Below are 20,705 nucleotides of genomic sequence, written 5' to 3' on the forward strand. Positions count from 1 at the left end.
TTCTTTGTAACACAGAGTACTTGTGAAGGTATATTGGAAATTATAATGCCATGGACTATAGTCAAGACAATTGGGAGACCTGCTGCCAAGGAAAATGATATTTATAGTTTCTACATCGCTTGCCAAAAATAATTTTTACATTGTATATAGGCCACGATCTCCTGCTTCTACGTTCTGCAGCCATTTTGTGTGGTTCGGGCATCCGAAGAAAAGGATAATTTCAGTAGTTTGTACAATTTAAGGAAAACTGGATTTTTTTCTGGTGTTGCCAGAGCTGGTCTAAGGAACACTGTTGACTGCCTGTAGGTAAATGGCAGGCCCATGCCGGGGAAAGCGGAGGGCAGGTCGCCTTTCCCTGGGTCCTGGGACAGAAGATGCTTCTTCCAGCCAGGGATCCACCCAGCAAGTTGGTTCTCACACCGAGACCTAGCTCCTCGCTAGGCGCTTGGCCTTCCAGCTTGTTTTTGCTGGCCGGGTCTGCAAGCTCCCCACCCCGGGCGCCAAGGGGCGGGGCTGCAGGTCCCCGCGGGCTGGCATTGGCTGGCGCGCCCGCCCCTGCGGTGGAGTGACGGGCGCGAGGCGGGGCCTCGCGGCTTGTTTGTCAGTGCCGCCTGCCCCGCCCCCGCCGTGCGCTGAGTGAAGCGCAGCAGCGATCGCGGCCGCAGCCGTCCCGGCAACATGCGTCTGGCCGCTGCAGCGAACGAGGCGTATGCAGCCTCGCTGGCCGTCTCGGAGCTGCTGGGCTGCCACCAGTGCGGCGGGGGCCGCGGCCAGGACGAGGTACCCGGCGGGCGAGGGCTGGGGGCGGGCGGGCCGAGCACCGTCGACGCTCGCACCCGCAGCTTCGCTAACGCCCCCTCGGGGGCTGCGCGGCCAGGGCGAAGGGACTGGCGTGCTCGGCGGGCCACCCGGTCACCTAAGCGGTGGCCTCGGGACCGAATAACGTCTGCTGGGCTGGCGCGCACAGGTGGGAGCGGCAGAGCTGAAGTCTCGGGTCAGGCAGCCTGTGGATTTTCCCCTCTGGCGCCCGGTCAAAACAGATCGTTCAGTCACCCTTCCCTCGCCGACGTGGATTTGGAAACACTTTTGAGTCGGTTAAATGATACCGCCTGGAATAAAATCGCCACTCAAGCCCTGTGCCGCTCTTCGCAGCATTTGCCCCTGTTAAAACATCCCTGCTTTGCCTGATTTGGCCTGCAGGACCATCGGAGGTGTTTTGTGGCTATTTTTGTAAATGGTGCAAATAAGATGATGTTTGGAAATTGCTAATATAACCTTCCCCAAAATTCGAACATTCAAAGGCTTTGCCTCTAAAGGGAGGAGAGAGAAATACTGAAATTGCAATCGAAATCAGAATGTTGGGTTGTCTTAGCTCAAGAAATCTAAACGTGAATAACATGAATAAGCTCCTTGTTATTTTGCACATTAAAATGGTACAGGTCTAAATGTTTAGTATTCTGTTCATCGGCACACTGCATAGAGTCATGAAAACTTAAATGGCCCCTTGAAAGGTATAGAGCACCAAGTGTTGTTTCCTAGATGTTTACATTCCTGGATATTTTGCTTGCTGCTCGTTTACAAACACCAGAACAACCTTTCAATTTTTCTAAAGCCCAGCAGTGGACTGTTGCTTAGCATGCGGAAGACTCCGGGTTCTTCTCTCGGCATCAACAAATAAGTAACCGGCAAAACATTGCTCTGGGAGCTTTCCTAAAAACACGCCACAGCGTGAAAGTGTTGAGTTAGCATTTACAGTTTGTGTGTGCAGACCATCACACCAGGATCTGCTCTCTCTCTGAGTAGGAAGGAGCCCCAGTGGTCATGCATGAATAGCTCTGTTATTTCTGACAGCGTTTGTGGGCCAGATCTTCAGCTCTGACTTGGACTGTTCAAAGATCTGAAGCAGCTTGTGTGTTGATTCTAGCAGTGCCTGTGGGGTTGCGCTCAACAAACTAGGAAGGTTTGCAGAGCTAGCTCTATTTTCACTTGACTGCGCTTAGCATGGGAGAGAAACTAGGAAGCGGTGCTGCACGGGAGAACTTGTCCCTTTCCCAAAAGACACACTGGCACAGCTCTCTCCAGTAGCAAGCTTCCTCCTCCTCTTTCTCCTCTTTCCCCTTCCCTCTTCCCCCCTCCCTCCTCACTGTCCCAACCCAGGACCCTATACAAGCTAGGCAAATTCAGTGCCACTGAGCCACATCCCCAGCCCAAATGTAAGACTTTGAAGTCAGGAAGTTTTTCATTTTCTAAACCATGGTTCATGGAACACACACAAAAGAGGCACCTAACTTCCTGTGCTTTTAATAGCATAGCAGTGTTAATGACAATCTGAAGAAGTACAGTACATTTTACCACAGCTCAAGAAATCTAAGTGTGAACACTCTTCCGCTCTTCTCATTTCTACTGGAGTCCTTTGAATGGTAGAAAGTCTACTTTATGCTATATAGACAAGGATTTTCCCAGAAGAGAGAGCGTGGGATTAAGGCTTTAACTTTTGATCAAACTTTCTGCTTTCTGCCTTGTTGAAATACCATTTCTACTTGTGTAAATTTTTAAGAAAACAAGCTTGACATAAGTGTTGTGGTAAGTCATATGCTAAAATATCTAGCTGGAATTTTTTCGTGTATCAAGTAGACAAAAATGCTTCAAATAATTCCCCTACTTTTACCTACTTTTTCAAGGAGGTAGACTGAACAAATGCTTTGCTGTTGCATTTGTAGCCTGTCATTCATTCTTAAGGAGACTGGTGTAGGTCTGTATCCGTACGTAAGCATTCACCAGTGCGAAGTGACTGGACCGGCGCTTTCCCTACAAGGACTGTTCATACGGTGGCACAGCACATACCGTTTCTGTGGCACTGCCGGTGGCCACTGAGAGTTCATATTGTGAGATCAACTGTAGCTGTCGTACATCGATAGAGGAAACAGGTCAGACTGTGGTGGTGGGGGCTATGGTCATCTCTTTCAAAGAGGGTGGGTATTCTTGCTTCTCATGCTAGCTTTTCTAGCTACACCTTCACAGACAGCTGTGAGGTTTATACCTGATCAACATCTGCGGCTGCTCTTCAGCCCAACCATCTGTTCTTGGCAGCTCCGCCCCCTGGGATCTGGATTGTAAGATTTGAGCCGAGTCTAATTGAGTTCTCACAACTATAAAAGGAAAAATCATTGGAGTCATCTACCTAGCAAGTTAGAAAAATGCATTCAGTTTGGCTTAGCATTAAAGACGTGGACTTACATTTTCTAGATTTTAATATCATAAAGTGCCTGTTTCTTGTTTGTGATAATAGTACTTAAAACAGTACTTGGTTTGTAACACTTTATGAACTGTAATTGCTGCTCTTGATTTTTTATTAACATTATTAGCTCAAGACTGTTTTTTTTTTTCTGTTTATGTCAGTTAAGGAATGAGCAGAAAACTCAAAAGCAGTTTGATTGGCAGAGATTTCCCGATGTGTGTGTGAGTACACACACACATGCCCTCAAGAGCTTTGCAGACCGGACTATCATAACACAAGGCAGTTGTGCTGGATGGCGCTGTTGCTGCTGTATCCTCCTCCTCCTCAGCCCTCCTTTGCACACTAGATCCGTCCAAGAGTTTAAAGGCCCCCATGGGATTACAGCCTTACTAAACTGAAGTCCTTGTTTTGGCCAAACCTTCGTCACTGCTCTGCACTTTTCTCTCAGGAGACGATGCATAGAGAATCTTGGTCAGGCCGGGGATCAAATGTAGGGCCTTGCACATTGGGATCAAGCCCTTTCTCATGGAGCCACCATCCCAGTGTGTGCTCTGCTGTACTGATTTTCCAAGAGGAGTCTTTGTACGAGTTTCAGTGAGCACAGGGCCTGGAGGACGGTGTAGGGAAACTCACCAGTTCACTTTTCTCAGAGGTTAATTTGTGTGCCCTGGAAGGCTGCATGGAGCCGGTCCACTTCTTGTCTCTACCTGGTCTGAGACTAATTGGGATAAAATCTCAGAGCTCATCAGTAACACCCTGGTTGATTAGCCTCTTGTTTTCTGATGGGCATAAAATTAAGTAGCAACGTTGATGTCATGTCCTTGTATCTCTGTTGCATACCTAGTCTGTTAGCTAAGAGAGTCTCCCAACTTTTAAACGTACCCTCCTATGAGAAGAGTAAGTGTATTTGACCCTAGAATAGAAGTAACTATGTTTCTCATTGTGTCAGTCTTGCCCCCCCCCAAGGAAGGGTTGACTGGGAAGTGTGTCTCCCTCTCTGCTCTCCCACCTTTGACCTTCCATCTCTTTTCTCTGTCAATTCTCTTTCTGCTTCATGAGCTGCCCAGCTGCAGGCTCTCAGGCTTTCTGGGACCATCTGCTAGTTCACCTCTGAGCTGAATGAAGTTATTTAGCTGGAACTAGACCTGTATCCACAGCGAAGGGACTGTCAGAGCCCCCTTTACAGTTCTGTCTTAGCTTATTCTTCGCTCTGCAGCTCTGTGGATATTATTAAGGAGTTGATGTACTCCTAACACTGACATTACTGTGCAGTGGGCTCTAAACCATCCTGAGGAATGCTTGCCCTCCCCCTTTCTGTGTGATTATTTCCTTTTGTCTTCCTTCTTCTTAATATATTTTTAAATCACTTTTAACCCTTGCAGAAAACAATCTTAGCAGAATCAAGGACATTTCCTTGGTAGTTGAAGATTTAGGGGAGCCGGGCAGTGGTGGCGCATGCCTTTAATCCCAGCAATCGGGAGGCAGAGGCAGGCAGATCTCTGGGAGTTCGAGGCCAGCCTGGTCTACAAGAGTTAGTTCCAGGACAGGCACCAAAGCTACAGAGAAACCCTGTCTTGAAAAACCAAAAACAAACAAACAGACCAAAAAAGGATTTAGGGGGAAAGAAAAAAGTGGTATCAACATGATCTCTAAAAGTGACTAAGAGTGGAGTTCATTTTATCAAGACAAGAATTATTTAGGACTATTGGGAAAGACTCTTGCTATATCTACAAGAAAAAATTGCTTCTTTTATTTTTTAAAGGTGGGCTCTTAATGTAGCCCTGGTCTGACTAACCCGAAACTCACTATGTTAACCAGGCTAGCCTCAAACTCATGGAGAGCAGGGAATAAAAGCGTGTGTCACCATGCCCTGAAAATTCTATTTTATGAAGCTCATGGATACCTTATAGAAATTATAAAATTATTACTTTATAATAATTTGGTATATAATTTCTATATGTAGTATAGAAACAAAACCAGAATGATATAATTAAACCTGTTTGTTTTGAAGGTCATATGAGTATCAATTGGTGTCATCTAAAGAAATACTACCCGCATTTTTTAAGCAGTAACACACACATATACACACACGTGCACACACACATACATGTTCTGCTTCATTCTTCTGCAGGACCGCAGCTCTGTTGCTCTGTTAAACCGTTCAGTTTTCCTCTTGATGAGCACTTAGGTTATTGATGAGAAGCAGTATTGCAATGATTTCCCCTTCCGTGTGAATACACGGTTGTGAGTAGGTCAGTAGGTTCCACTTAAGATAGAATTATTGACACAAAGAGCATGTGACTTTTTAGTTTTCATCCACCTTGCAACCACCCTACTTTAGAACTTGCATCTTTTTTTGTTTGTTTTTAAATCAGTGTCTCCTTATAGACCTGGCTGTCCTTGTCTATCACTAAATAGCCAAGGCTGGCCTAGAACTCAGAGAGATCCACCTGCCTGTGCCTTCCAAGTGCTGGGAGTGAAGACATGCCACCATGCCTCAGACTTTTCCATCTTAAAATTTTTTTCTTTCTTTCTTTTTTTTTTTTTTTAAGAATTAAAAGTGGTATCTCTGTAGTTAATGTGGTAGGGTTTGGGGGAAGAGACTTGAGTATGGTTTCAGTCATTCTTATTTCCTTTTCTTTGAATTGTTTATGACTCTTTTAAGTTTTCTGTTTATTTTAGACTTTGTGTCCTCCCTTCATGGAAGTCTGATTTGTTACCAGATTTATCAGTCTTTAATTTTGACTTCTGGGTTTTATAGCATTTTTGGGTCTTTTTCACTATACAAGCATTTTCTAGAACTATTTTGTTTGTTTTTTTCATATTTAACTCTGATTTATTGTGAATTAAAATATGATTAGGGCTCTCACTTCCTTTTTTCTGAGTGACTACCAGTTCCAAGATCATTTGTCAAATAATTTATTTGGAATGGCATCCTTTGCTACCCTGAAGTCCTATGTACTTCATAGGTGTGTATATAGTGTGTGTCTGAGTTACAAAATAAGTAATAAAAACTTGAAACTCTAAATACATATTGTCTAGATAACTTGTAAGATGAAGGAAAAGGGAAAGAATAAATGTTGGCCTCAGCTTTGTACCCCACCCCCACCCCCATCCCCTGGTGAGTTTTGTTTAACATACATCCAGTTTGGTCAGGTTAGAAGTTACGCTTCTGGGATCATTGTTTTATATAAACAGCTACATTTGTTTCAAGAAGAACAAATTCTCTTCTGGAACTTATACATTGTTAAAACTGAGACATATATATGACCAGACTAGTGAAGTGTCACTTCAAATGAGTATAATGTTACATAGTATCTTCAGTGTGAGTGTGGACTAGCCACAGTAAGAAGCTATCAATGTCCAGGAAATATAATACAATTGGTACATCATGGATTCAGTTGGCAAGTAGTCTATTTTGGATTTTCCTGATAAAGATCCTCTCATCCTGTGTGCTGTTTTAGGAAGGGGAAGGGACCAGAACTTGCTATGTAACTGAGGATGACTTTGAACTTCTGATTCTCCTGCCTTCACTGCCCAAGTGCTGGAATTACAGGTTTACATGAAACAAGCACTACCGACTAAGCTACATTCCTAGCTTTGCCTGAACTTTTAAAATCCATTATAGTCAAAAGTTTTTCATTTGCTCATCCCAAATTTCTTGAATTCTCTCTGTTCCCTCCCAGTTCTTCTTAAAAGCAAAACAGTTGGGTTGGAGAGATGCTCAGTGGGTAAAAGCATTCATCCCACAAGTGTGAGGACCTAAGTTCAAATTCTGGGAACCCATGTAAAATCTGGATGCACAGTGAGTGCAAACATCTGTAATACCAGCATACATACAGGAAGGCAGAGGGAGAAGCAGAAATCCCCGCCCCCCAGAAGCCCAGGGGCCAGCTAGCCTGGCACATACAGTGGAAAATCACCAGAGACCCTGTCTCAAACAAGGGGGAAAGCGAGGATCAACACCCAAGGCTGTCCTCTGCCCTCCACATGTGCTACATATACACGCTTGCCCATGTTCACACATGCAGGCATTCACACATATCCAGAGTGCACACACACACACAACAGGAATAGCTAGTATCTGATTTATGGAATGAAATTATAGAAATAGTAGAGATAGTAGAAATGGGTTTTTTGTTTCTTTTTATGTGGGTGCATACACATATGTGTGTGTTAATGCAACAATGAACCTATCCATCTGCTATGTGGTTCAAAGATGGAACTCAGGTTTTATGCTTGGCACCAGTCTCCATTTTCTTCTAAATGAAAAACAGTTTTGTGTGTCATATAATTTTACATATAAGAATTAATCATCTGTTGTATTTACCCTATCTGTTTAGAGTAATACTGGATTGACTGCCCTCGAGTTCTATTATTATGACTGTTTTGATATTGTATCTAAGAACATTGTCCTAGGGGAGGAGGTCCTAACCATGGGCTGTCTGTCCCTGTTAATATACCACCCTGTCAGTGTAAGAGAAAGAATTCTAGATTTTGTCAAAAGTCAGAAATAAACAAGGTAAACAAAGTTAGTTTTCCTGAAGTAGCTTCACTCAACCCTGGAGAAAGGAGAGCTCACCGTAGACCTTTCTCTTCTGTGAATTTAGCTACCTAGTTCTTACTTGTCATAGCTTCTCTGCTTACTTCCAGGTGTAGTATCAATCTAGTGACAATTGTGTTTCTTCCTGTTTAAGATGTCTATATGAAGGTTGTTTTGCTTTTATTTCCTGATAAGGTGTACAGGGAGAGATGTTTTTGTTTAGTTTTGGATGTACAAACACACTGGGCTTGTTTTGTATCACTGACAGCCCACAGGGTTGGCTGCTGTGTGCTGAACTTTCTGTTCTAGACTCTCTGCCAAGTGCTTTATGCAAAACTCTGGTTTGAGTGGAACGGGTTTTATTGTTTTTAGTCAGAGTCATATTATAAGGTGTTAACTGTGGGATGCAAATAGCTGGCGTGTATATATAGCCATGAGAAAAATGTCTTATAGCAAGCCTGTCTGTTTTGAATTGGCTGTTTTTCCTTCTTGCTCCTTTAGCCTGAGTTTGTGTTGTTCTCTGCTGGAGGCCTGAGATGGTGTAATTTTCTTTTCTAGGAACTTGGAATCAGAATTCCTCGGCCAGTAGGACATGGACCAAGCAGGTTCATCCCAGAGAAGGAGGTATGCTGTTTTGAAAGTACACAGTGAACTGCTTGCTTTTAAGGAAACATTTTCATGACCCACATCTTGGCATCCTAATGCTTACTGGTCAACAACATGTTTTACACAGTTATTCAGAGTTAGTCATGCTTTGGCACCGAGTTTATGGATTAGAAAGCTGTTGTAGTCATATTGATTTCTAGTATTTCATGATGCATTTAAGCACCCGTATTTAATCAAGTAAAATCACGACTTGTCTTTGACTCGTCCTCTGCCTGCTTATATTTAGACCTTGCTTAAGAGTGCTTGGAAGCAGAGGTGCTCAGGCTTGTCCATCTCAACAGGTTGGTACTAATTAATGCTAGACTGAACCTTTAATTCTGTGTAAGTGGAAGCATCTGTGCTTTATTGTCATAAGAACTATTTGCTAAATTGTGGTTCTCTTTTCATGAAATGAAAATAGTGTTGTAAAAAATGTTTTAGTGTCTGCTTGCAAGCTCTGGGCATTTAGCAATGTAAATCTGCTTCCGGGTCTGGATTCTGGTCAAGTCTGCAAGCAGCCTATCTGGATACCCTTAAACTGAAGTTCAGCTCGGGCTTTGTTGTTTATCCCACACCATATAATGGGGCTATTCTTCTGTTTTGCTACAAGTTTAAATTTGTTACCCCTCTTAAGTAAAATTTAATCTACTTCTGAGTGGAACAATGCAGCCCATTCATATTTTCTTTAACACTGGTTTCTAGCTTATGTAACCATAGTTTTCTCTCTTTTACACAGATTCTACAAGTAGGGAGTGAAGACGCACAGATGCATGCTTTATTTGCAGATTCTTTTGCTGCTTTGGGTCGTTTGGATAACATTACGTTAGTGATGGTTTTCCACCCACAATATTTAGAAAGTTTCTTAAAAACTCAACACTATCTACTGCAAATGGATGGACCATTACCCCTCCATTATCGGCACTACATTGGAATAATGGTTTGTAAACATATAATGAAAAATTATTTCTGCCTGTTTTTCTTAATTTCTGTGAGAGTTAATGCTTTTGATACAAGGATAAATACTTATATTTTGACTTGTAATCATATTCTTACCAGATAGCTTCTATTTTTTCTGGTTTTAAATAAGTATGCTTTCAAGTATAACAAAATATACTACATGTAGGTTTATACAGTACTAAGAACTATTCCTTTAAGATTTCTTAGTGTGTGTGTGTGTGTGTGTGTGTGTGTGTGTGTGTGTGTGTGTGTATGACAACTTGAAGGAATCAGTCCTCTTCTTCCACCATGTGATTAAACTCAGGTTGTTAGGCTTAGTGGCAGGTGCCTTTACCCACAGAGCCATCTCACTGGTCCAGAACCATTCTTTCTTAGAGGTTAAAGTAAAACATAACATAAGATGTAAGTGATGCCTGCTCCCCTCCCTCCCACTCTCCCTTCCCCACTCTCCCTAGCAAAAGTCTTGTGTGGCCTAGACTGGCCTCACACTTGCCATGTAGTTGAGAATGACTGTGAGTTCCTGAGCCTCCCAAATGCTAGGATCATAGTGTAGTTATGGTTGATGTTGACATAACTGGTGGTAAGCCTGTTCAGTTTGTATATAATAATGTCATTTTATGATTGACAGTTTAACTGAAGCGAAGAAACCCCTCACACACTCCTTTGTCTGAGAGTCTGGAAGCTGGCACAGAGGCAACATTTTTAATGTTCATTTTTCTAGCAGTATTTTGTTACTGAAATATTACTGTGCTGTTTTCTAAGTGGAGGCTTCTTTGTCCTGCCCCATCCCACAGCTGCTCTTGAATAATCACTCACTTTCTTAATATTAATTACAAACTGTTTGGCCCAATAGCTCAGGCGTATTACTAACTAGCTCTTACTTTTAAATGAGCCTATTTCTATTCAGCTGTGTTTTGCCATGTGCTCTAATACATCATCTTCCTCTGGTGGCTGGCTGGCATCTCCCTTGACTCTGCACATCCTCATCTGAGTTCTCAGTTTGATTGTTCCATCTAATCTTATCCTGCCTAGCTATCAGTCAAACAGCTTTTCTTAACCAGTGAGAGGACTACATGTTCACAGTGTACAGAAAGATCATCCCACGGCATTTCCCTCTTTCTGTCTAATCAAAAAGGAAGGTAGTAACTTTAACAATACAGACAATAAAATTTAACAATACAGACTTTAAAATTACAGACAATAAAATGATTGAGTAAGAATTGCAGTTACAATAGCTAGTCTATTTGTATTTGACAAACTTACAGGAAATGTTTATTCTATTATCTTTCTTACCTTGGTGAGTCTAAAGTTTTATATCTATTTTATCTTTTTATCATAACTAAGAAAAACTATAATTATAACTATGTAGTCTTCAACACCATCAAAGATCTGAGAAAGAAGTAATATTATCTGAGTAAGCAGGAAGTGCAAACAGGTGACTTCCAAAAATATAAGAAATGACAGAAACAGATGACTGCCTGGACAGTCACCCAAAGTTTCCCTGCAACATTGAGGCATCCAACTTTAGCTTATAGTTCTAGAATATCTCACAGGCCCTTTTCAAAAGCAGGATAATTTGAAGGACTGCCCTACCCTGTCTTGGCAAAGTTTGGCAGCTACTCTTCTTTGTGTCCTGCTTGTCCAGACTGAACAGTGTACTTACTGTCAGCAGCCAAGGCAAGGGTAGTTTCTTGCCCAATTGGCTAGTTTTGCCAAAAAAAAAACCCCAAACAAACCCAAAGTCCATATGGAGTGTCTTAAGTGCCCATCTTCCTCTTGGGAGTAGATCAGTGCTGCCAGGAAGAGACCTGTCTCAGTTGAAAGAATTCTAAGTTATTAAAACATGTTAAATGTCATACTCTGTAGGTCTTTGAAGTGTTTATAGATCACATTTATAGATATATTTCTCTGAAATATATCTCTGTATATCTAGAAAATCTTACTAACATGACCTTAAGTTTGACTCTTATAGATGACTAACTGTATTTTTGTAAATCTGTATTTCTTAGTTATACATTACATTTTTAATTGAGTTATATAAGCACAATACCTTAAACAAGAGTGGAAATATACATACATTATAACAAAATTAACCTTAAATTTATATCAAGAAGCTAAAATTCATATCAATGTAAAATATTTTGAGGCTAACAGTTGATTTTGGATTAAATTCAATAATATATCCTTTTATTCTATTTCTGTATCATATCTCCCTTTCTTCTTTTAGAAAGAGATTGACTATGACCAATAACAATTTATAACCAACCCCACTTAAATAAAAACAAACATTTATAAACAATATTTTGGGAACTCGAGTGTAGTAGTTCTGTAGACTACTTCCTGATAATTGTTGGGTGTGGTGATCTTTGAGGGACCCTGAGAAAATTTAGAATTATGGTCAAGTCCTGATGGGGTTATTCTATGTGGTTTGTCCATCTTAGCCATTAGCCTTGAAGCTGTTGTGGATGTTGGATCACCTGGGCCATCATTCCTGTCACAGACCTTGTAGGGGTTTTCCTCAATCATACCATATTAACCTAGAAGGAATCTACAGCTTCTCATCTTCTGTGGAAGCAAAAGTAGAACCTCTTCTCCAAAGCAACACATCCTTAGACCCAAATTTCAAAGTCAAGGTACCTTTAAAATATCTCTCAGCAGTTAGCTCATTAACAGTCAAAAAATCCAAAGAAAATACAATAATATACATAATCCAGACTCCCTGTGTATTTTCTACCTTTAAATGGCTTGTTATAATTTTTTTATTACTCTATTCCTTTTTTATTCTTTAAGTTATTCTTTTAATCTATGGCTGTCTCTATCCTTTTTCTTCTCTCTCCCAAGTGTACATAGACTTTTTTTTAAAAAAAAAAAAACCCACTGTGATCCATTTAGAGGTTTCTTTTTGTCTTACTGGGTATCTATAGTCCTGACCACTAAAGTCACTGAACTGCTCCATGGGCATAGCTAGGACCAAAGTGATGGCTTTGGCAGCTGGCTCCACCCTGCTCGACTTCCCACATGGTACAGGTACCATCCCAACTGTGGGAAACTGTGGGGTCTATGCTGCCTCCAAGTGGTGTACATCCTGCTGGTCCACAAATACCAGTCAAGTGCTGCATAGCAGGACTTCCCAAGAGCCTTCCATGCTGCAGTATTGAGGCAGGAAGCCATCTCTAAAAGGAGCCATGCATCTGCTTGCCACCAGCAAGCAGAGCCTACCAGAAAAAATGCGGCTACTGAGAAGTTGCATCTGACTCTGTTTTTGTGTGTCTAAAATCCTTTTAAAAAGCTTTTTCAGGCATTATGTGGATGTGTGGACGCCATGTGGAGCACCATGTGTTAATGGAAGTTTTTCTGCCCTGCCCTGTCCCATAGCTGCTTTTAAGGAATCACTCAGATGCTTATATTAATTACAACTGTTTGGCCGAATTGCTCAGACTGGTTACTAACTAGCTCTTACTATTAAATTAACCCATTTCCGTTACCTGTGTTTTGTCACGTCTCTTGTGGCTTCGCCTGTGCTCTAATGCCTCTCGTTCCTCCAGCTGCTGGCTGGCCTCTCCTTTGACTCTGCCCCTTCTCATCTGAGTTCTCAGTTCCCTTATTCTGCCTAACCTTATCTGCCTGGCTATTAGTCAAGCAGTTTTTTATTATTAGCCAGTGAGAGGAATGCATGTTCACAGCGTATAGAAAGATCATTCCACAGCAATGTTTTCTATAGTATATTTGAATTTTTTTAATTTCTAAATAAAACCTCTCTTTCTGTAGTCTGGAAAAGTTAAAACGGAATCATGAAAAACCTATTTGTATGTTGTAAGGAAAACAGATTTGTAGTAGTTGATAATTTTAACATAATCATGTTTTTTTTTTTTTTTTCTGTGAAGGCTGCGGCCAGGCACCAGTGCTCCTATCTAGTGAATCTACATGTCAGTGACTTCCTTCATGTTGGCGGGGACCCCAAGTGGCTCAATGGCTTAGAGAATGCACCTCAAAAGCTACAGAATTTAGGAGAACTTAACAAAGTATTAGCCCACAGGCCTTGGCTTATTACCAAAGAACACATTGAGGTACGTATGCCATGAAATAAGCCATCTGCAATGTCACCATTAGTTAAAGTGACACTGCTCTTCATAGCAGCTCTGGGTTGAGAAGAAAATCGGATAGAAGGTCGGGATGCAGCTCGGGTGGTGGACTGCTTGGTCGGGATGCAGCTCAGGTGGTGGATTGCTAGTCTAGCTTGCACAAAGCCCTGGCTTTATTCCCTAGCACTGCGCAGACTGAGCTTGTGGTGCAGGCCTGTAACCCAGCTCTGGGGAGATAGGAAAAGGAGGGAGGATCAAGGTTCAAGGTCACTGTCAGCTACACAGCCAGGTTGAGGCTGGCCTTGGATACCTGAGATAGAGCCTCAAAAAAAGAAAGGGAAGGGAAAGGAAAGGAAGGAAGAGAGAAAAGGAAAAAGTCAGATAGAATATGTGAAGGCATGTGTTTTGTGCTGTTTTCCTCTGGACTTTACTGCTGTTATCTAAAGTCCGTAGTTCTCACTAGGATCTGCTCTTTGAAAGGGCGTGACGACATGTTGCTGTTGCCGAACAGTGTGAGATAGTAAGCAGTCACTGTGCTGAGCTTCCTCCTGAGCCCACAACTGCTCACCTCTATGTCCACAGTGGACCATTTCCAGAATATCATGTAGTTGGAACCATACAGTAGAACCTTGCAGACTGACCTCATTTAGCAATATCACATGAGGTTCTTTCTTTTTACTTGAGTATTTTTTGTTTGTTTTCAGAGATGGTCTTGCTGTGTAGTCAAGGCTGGCCTGGAACTTGCTACGTAGCCCAAACTGGCCTTGAATTTTTGATCCTCCTGCCTCACCTTCCGCAGTGCTGGAAGTACAGATGTAAGCTACCTTATCTGGAGCTTATCTTTCTTAAATGACTTCATAGATCATTTATTTTTATTGCTGAATGCCACTCCCATTCATCTACTTAAGGGGCCTCCTGATTACCAGTTTTGAGCAGTTATGAATAAAATTGCTATATTCCTATGTAGACATTTTGGTAGACAGAAGCTCTCAGCTTACTTGGGTGAATGAGCGGGCATATGCCTCCTGGGTTGCACCATAAACCAGTGTGCTTTGGAGAACACAGACGCTGTCTTTCAAAGGCTGCCCCAGTGGTTTGTTCCTGCTGTCCTGCATTTTCTCCAGACACATGTCATTGTTTTAAAGTTCATCTGTCTTACAGGTGTCAAGTAGCATCTCGTTCATCCTTATTTGTAGATGACATCTTAGGCTGGTTTCTTCTGATTCTAGAGTTGTTTTTTTTTTAAATGAGCTTTCTCTGTAAATGTGTACCACATTATAGAAACATCTAAAATATGTTCTCAGCCTTGTCCATCTGTGTTACAGAACATTTTAGACACTGTTGCATAGTAGGAGAAATTGTCAGAAGGTGTAATGTTTGAGTATGATTAGTATGGGACCCGTTAGATTGCAAGGAAAGGCACACAAGATTCTAAAATAGGGGATACAAGCACCTGGGACACAGAATTGAATTTGAAGAATTGTAGGGTTTATGCATAACAAACAGAATCAAGGGCTTAAGAATCTTTAGAATGAAATTGTTCAAGCCATTGTCTTTAAAAGTTCCTTTAAAAGACCTGATTAAATAAGAAAACCAGATGTTTCCAACAGTGGTGTCAGCTTTAACACAAACAATACATTTTCACTGACAACATGTGATTCATTCTTGTCCACTATCTGAAATACAGAAACCAAGTATAAGCAAAATAAAACCCTATTACATTTTAAAATAAATTATTTCAAAGAGTCAAAGTGACAGTGTGCCAATAGATGTCAAGCTCATATTTCTAAATAGATTTTTAATAAAATTTTAACCAATTATAGGTTATGTATATGTTAAATTATAATCTTAACTGGGCTTTGAATGGTGTCTAGTCCTGTTTCAGTCAGTTGTTAAATACTAAAATGAACTGTGTTTACCATACCTCTCAAATTAAACCTCCATCCTCACCTGCCAGGGGCTTTTGAAAGCGGAGGAGCACAGCTGGTCTCTGGCGGAGCTGGTCCATGCTGTGGTTCTGCTCACACACTATCATTCTCTTGCCTCATTCACGTTCGGCTGTGGAATTAGCCCAGAAATTCATTGTGACGGTGGCCATACCTTCAGACCTCCTTCTGTTAGTAACTACTGCATCTGTGACATTACAAATGGCAATCACAGCGTGGATGATATGCAAGTCAACTCAGCAGGAAATATTTCGGTAAGTGTCTGTTGTTATGAGACTATAATAAGACTAGTTACTTTAGTTGTTATTTTTTCCTATCTGGCTTATTCAAAAACCTGTCCTGTTAGGTCCACAGAGATGTTAAAGTTTTTATTTGTTTGTTTGTTTCAAGATAGGGTTTCTCTGTGTAGCCCTGGCTATTCTGCTGGAATTTTCTTTGTAGACCAGGCTTGCCTCAAACTCACATAGATCCACCTGCCTCTGCCTCCCAAGTGCTGGGACTAAAGGCGTGAGCCACCACTGCCCAGATGGGTCTGTCTTTTAAGGATGCATTTATTCTACTGCCAGTGTCCATCAGTAGTCTAGATGCTAAAGCCATGGTTCTCAGCCTGTGGGTTGTGACCCTTTTTGAGGTGGATCAAATGATCCTTTTACAGGGTTTGCCTAGGACCATCCTGCATATCAGATATTTATATTGCAATTCAGAACAGTAGCAAAATTACAGTTATGAAGTAGCAATAAAATAATTGTATGGTTGGGGGTCCCCACAACATAAAAAACTGTACTAAGGGTCACAGCATTAGGAAGGTGGAGAACCATTGTACTAAGGTGTTTTTGGATTTTCTTTTACTCTAGCCCCACATTGGAATGCCAAATTGTTGTTGTTCTTTTGGCTTTTGGAGGGTTGCCACCCAGCTCCAAAATAAATATATACACAAGAAGGCTTATAAATGCCTGGCCTTAGCTTGACTTGTTTCTAGCCAGCGTTTCGAATCTAAAATTATTTACCTTTTACCTCTGAGCTTTTATATTTCTCTATTTCTGTATACTTTCTTTACTTATTTCTCCACGGCTTGCTGTATGGCTGGGTGACTGGCCTCTGATGTCCTCCTCTCCTTGTTCTGTATTGTTCCTCCTTCTCTTTCTTCCAGATTTCTCCTTCTATTTATTCTCTCTGCCTGCCAGCTGGTGCGGGAGAATTGTCTGTATTCTGCCAATCATATTTTAATAAAACGCTGATTGTCCAGGCAGGAAGTATAGGTGGGCCAACCAGACAGGAAGTAGAGGCGGGGTGATGAGAACAGGAGAATGCTGGAAAGGAGGAAGCCCATTCCTCCCATTCCAGCCCAGACCACCGAGAAGCAAAATGTAACCACATGGCTAACGTAGATAAGAATAATGGGTTAATATAAGCTACAAGAGCTAATAAGAAGACTGAGCTAATGGGCCAAACAGTTTTATAACTTATTGGAGATCTCTGTGTGATTTTCTTTGGGACTTGCTGGCTGTGGGGTACTGGGCGGGACAGAAACCCTAACAAGCCGGCCCTTTATGTTACAGCCAGCCCTGCCTATCCTTTCTCCTGCCTCACTATTGGCCATTCAGCTCCTTATTAGACCATCAGGTGGTTTAGACAGGCAAAGAATCACAACTTCACAGAGTTAAACAAATGCAGCAGAAAAGAATGCAACACATCGTTGCATCATTCAACAAATGTTCCACAGCATAAACAAATGTAACAATCTTAAAATAATATTCCACTCCTCTTCTAGGAGGTTACAGTCATGGTTTCAAGTCCACTAGTCAACCAGGACCAGCTAAGAAGGGAAGGCTTAACATACTGTGACCCTGATAGAGGAGTGCTATGGACAATGGTTTTTACCCTGTAAAGATTTGTTTCTTGTACTTGTTTAATAAAATGCTGGTTGGCCAGTAGCCAGGCAGGAAGTAGAGGTGGGACAATGAGAACAGGAGAATTCTGGGAAGAGGAAAGATTCAGTCTGCAGTCGTCACCCAGATGCAGAGGAAGCAGGATGAGAAGGACTCACTAATAAAAGGTACCAAGCCATGTGGCTAACACAGACTAGAATTATGGGCTAATATAAGTTATAAGAGTTAATAAGAAAAGCCTGAGCTACTAGGCCAACCAGTTTGATTGGTAGAGCTGTGTGTGTTTCTTTGGGACTGAACTGCTGCAGGACCAGGCAGGACAGAAACCCTGGTCATCAGAGATTTCCTGGTAGCCATGGTGTTGTTCTTCTTCCTCTTCCCCCTCCTCTTCTTCCATTTCCTGTTCCTCCTTTTCTTTCTCCTCCTCTTCCTCCTCCTTCTCCTCTTCATTGTCTTCTCTGGCAAAAGAAAAGACTGGCTTCCTAACTGTTAGGCTTTTAGGAAATTAAGTCAACTTTGATCTCCAGTTTTCCCTTTAATTTTTTTTTTATTTTTGTGTTTAATTTTGTAGATAGAATCTAATGATACCAGCTGAATGTAAATTTATTAAAATGCTGTGGTGTTTTAAATGAGAATGGCCCCCATAGGCTCATAGGACATGTTGGTCCCTAGTTGGTAGAACTGTTTGGGAAGGATTGGGAGCTATGTCATTGGGTGTTGTCTTTGAGGTTTCAGAAGCCCATGACATTCCCAGCAGCTCTCTCTGCCTACTGTTTATGAGTTGGGATGTTAGTTCTAAGCCTGCCTGCCAGCTGCCATGCTCCTTGCCATGATTATAGTGCACTAAGTCAGAAGCTGTATACAAGTTCCCAGTTAAATAGCTTCTTCTATAAACTATCTTGGTCCTGGGGTCTCTTCACAGCAATACAACAGTAACTAAGACATTTTTCCTTCTACCTTTCTATCTTCTGTTTTGTTATTCCTTTAAAACAAGTCAGAACAATTTGATTTTTTAAATATTCATTTATTTTATGATGTGAATGTTTGTATGTGAATGTATGTACAACTTCATGTCAGAATCAGGTATCGGAGCCCACTATAGATGGTTGTGGACCACCTGTGGTGTGTGGTTGCTGGGAATTGAACTCAGGACCCCTGGAATAGCAGCCTTAACTGCTCTAAACTGAGCTATTTCTCCAGCCCCATTTTTTTCATTAAAAAGTGTGTGTGTGTGTGTGTGTGAGAGAGAGAGAGAGAGAGAGAGAGAGAGAGAGAGAGAGAGAGAGAGAGAGAGAGAGAAAAGAGAGATTTGTGGAGGTGGTTCTCTCCTTTCCCCTTTAATGGGTTTCAGGGATCAAATTCTGGTCACTAGGCTTTCAGTGTAAACACTGAAATTATTTCAGTGGCCTACAAGTTGATTTTTTTTAATAAGTAAGTTAATTCCTGTATACTGTGGGGTTAGAGTTCCTCATATTCTTCATACTCATAATGAAAAGGCTTCTTTTTGTGCTTGAAGTCACAGAACTAGCATTGTGGTCACCTGTACACCATTAGCACAAGGGCCGGCAGATAGCGCAGGTGGACAGACTTCCTGGTGTGTGTGTTTGATGCTCGGCAAGTTGTCATGCCTCTCTGAGCCTCCTCCCTGCACGGCTCCTGTAAAATTGAAGTTTGGTGATGAGGTCTTAAATCTCCCCGAAGAACGAAAATGCCTGCTTCAATGTCTAGCATGTGTCAGATACTAAGACCTGCATTAGAGACAGTGAATTAACATATGAAGAAACATCACTTTCCACAGCACGCTGGCTGAACAATGGACTGCATGTGGCCCCCAGTTATTTGCCAAAGCTCAGAGTTCTAAGTGTGGGTGAGAGAGTGGAAGGATTGATGAGGAAGTCAGGAAACAGTGGAAGATATTGAGGTCTTAATCACATTCGTGGGTGTTGGGGAAATTCTCAGCTGGTAGATTGCTTGCCCAGCTTGCAAAAATGTCCAGCTGTAATCCCAGCCTCCAGGAGGTGATCCAGAGCTCAAAGTCACCCTCAGTGTCACTGCCTAGTTAGGCCATCCTGGTCTGCGTGAGACCCTGTGTCTCAAACAAGCAAACAGAAGGAATGTTCTCAGCAAAATAAGTGGAATTCCTGGAGGGGAAAACAGTTTTTATTTGCACAGTTACAGGAGATTTTAAGACTTCTTTCATGACATGTGTCTTTCATAGATTTGATCCAGGATTTAGGGTAAAGATGCAGTCAGGTTGTAGGAGTAAATCGCTTCTCTCCTCGGCTGTCCTGTGCCAGCACCCAGCTCTGTAGATGAGCTGCTGTGGTCAGCCAGCAAGTGACAGCTGCTAGCCCCACCCACAGGGTCAGCTGGCCAGCTCCAGCCATGCGAGGACAGGTCTCATTTTTAATTGGTAAACTGTATAAATAGAACAATTACTATTTTGAAAATGATAGACATGTTGACAGTGTGTTCTCTGTGTATCTTATTTACCTGGGCAAGTGGAAACTAATTTTTAAATATTAATTGACAATTTTGCTTTGAATTAACAGTGTTAAATTTTAATCTTTAAAGCAGTGTAAGTAACGATTACATTATTACTTTTTAAGGTTAAAAAAACATTATAATTTGTTGAAACATTTTTCTTTCAAATCTTAACATTTAAAGATCTCTATAACCCATAGGCTAAAACAATTGGATTTACTAATGTACATTTAAATTATAAGAAAATTTATTTTTACTATATTGCTGGCAAGATAAAGATTTTTATGAGGCCGTCTTAATGAAACTCCTAAATTTCATTCTGTGCCTGCGTCTGTAACATAAACAGTGCTGTTCTCAGGTGAGCGACTCCTTCTTTGAGGTGGAAGCCCTCATGGAGAAGATGAAGCAGTTACAGGAATGTCGTGACGAGGAGGAAGCCAGCCAGGAGGAGATGGCGTCGCGGTTTGAAATAGAGAAGAGAGAGAGCATGTTCGTCTTCTCTTCAGGTAATAACAACATGAATGTGGTCAGTAGAGTTTCTCTTACAAGCCCAGCTTTGGTTTGGTTTGGTTTGGGTTTTGGTTTTTCAAGACAGGGTTTCTTTGTGTAATGATCCTGGCTGTCCTGGAACTCACTCTATAGACCAGGCTGGCCTTGAACTCACAGAGATCCTCCTGCCTCTGCCTCTGAGTGCTGGGATTAAAGGCATGCCCCGCCATCACCTGGCGCAAGCCCAACTCTTTTATTTAAAAGCGGACCTAAATGTGTCCTTTCAGGAAGGCTACTGCATGGATTTTCCCACTCACAAACACTTTCTTAAGGAAGGCAACTGAGGAAAGGGTAGGAAGGGCAGCTGGTAAGAGTGGAGCCTGAGTCCTGTCATACACTGACACCATCGTCCCCTTTTGAGCCCGAGTCCTG

The 20,705-nt window shown here is 41.8% G+C and overlaps 1 protein-coding gene across 1 annotated transcript; it reads left to right on the plus strand.

Moving 5' to 3' along the window:
* The first annotated feature begins 678 nt into the window (after positions 1-678).
* On the plus strand, positions 679-20,617 carry Sesn1 (sestrin 1). Its single transcript, XM_026787504.1, has 7 exons — positions 679-780; positions 8,340-8,405; positions 9,163-9,363; positions 13,268-13,450; positions 15,423-15,665; positions 20,143-20,310; positions 20,561-20,617. The coding sequence occupies exons 1-7, from the start codon at positions 679-681 to the stop codon at positions 20,615-20,617; spliced, it is 1,020 nt and encodes a 339-aa protein (XP_026643305.1).
* The last annotated feature ends 88 nt before the right edge of the window (positions 20,618-20,705 follow it).

The sequence above is a fragment of the Microtus ochrogaster genome, linkage group LG9 (genome assembly GCF_000317375.1).
Source record: "Microtus ochrogaster isolate Prairie Vole_2 linkage group LG9, MicOch1.0, whole genome shotgun sequence".
In the NCBI taxonomy this organism is placed as follows: domain Eukaryota; kingdom Metazoa; phylum Chordata; class Mammalia; order Rodentia; family Cricetidae; genus Microtus; species Microtus ochrogaster.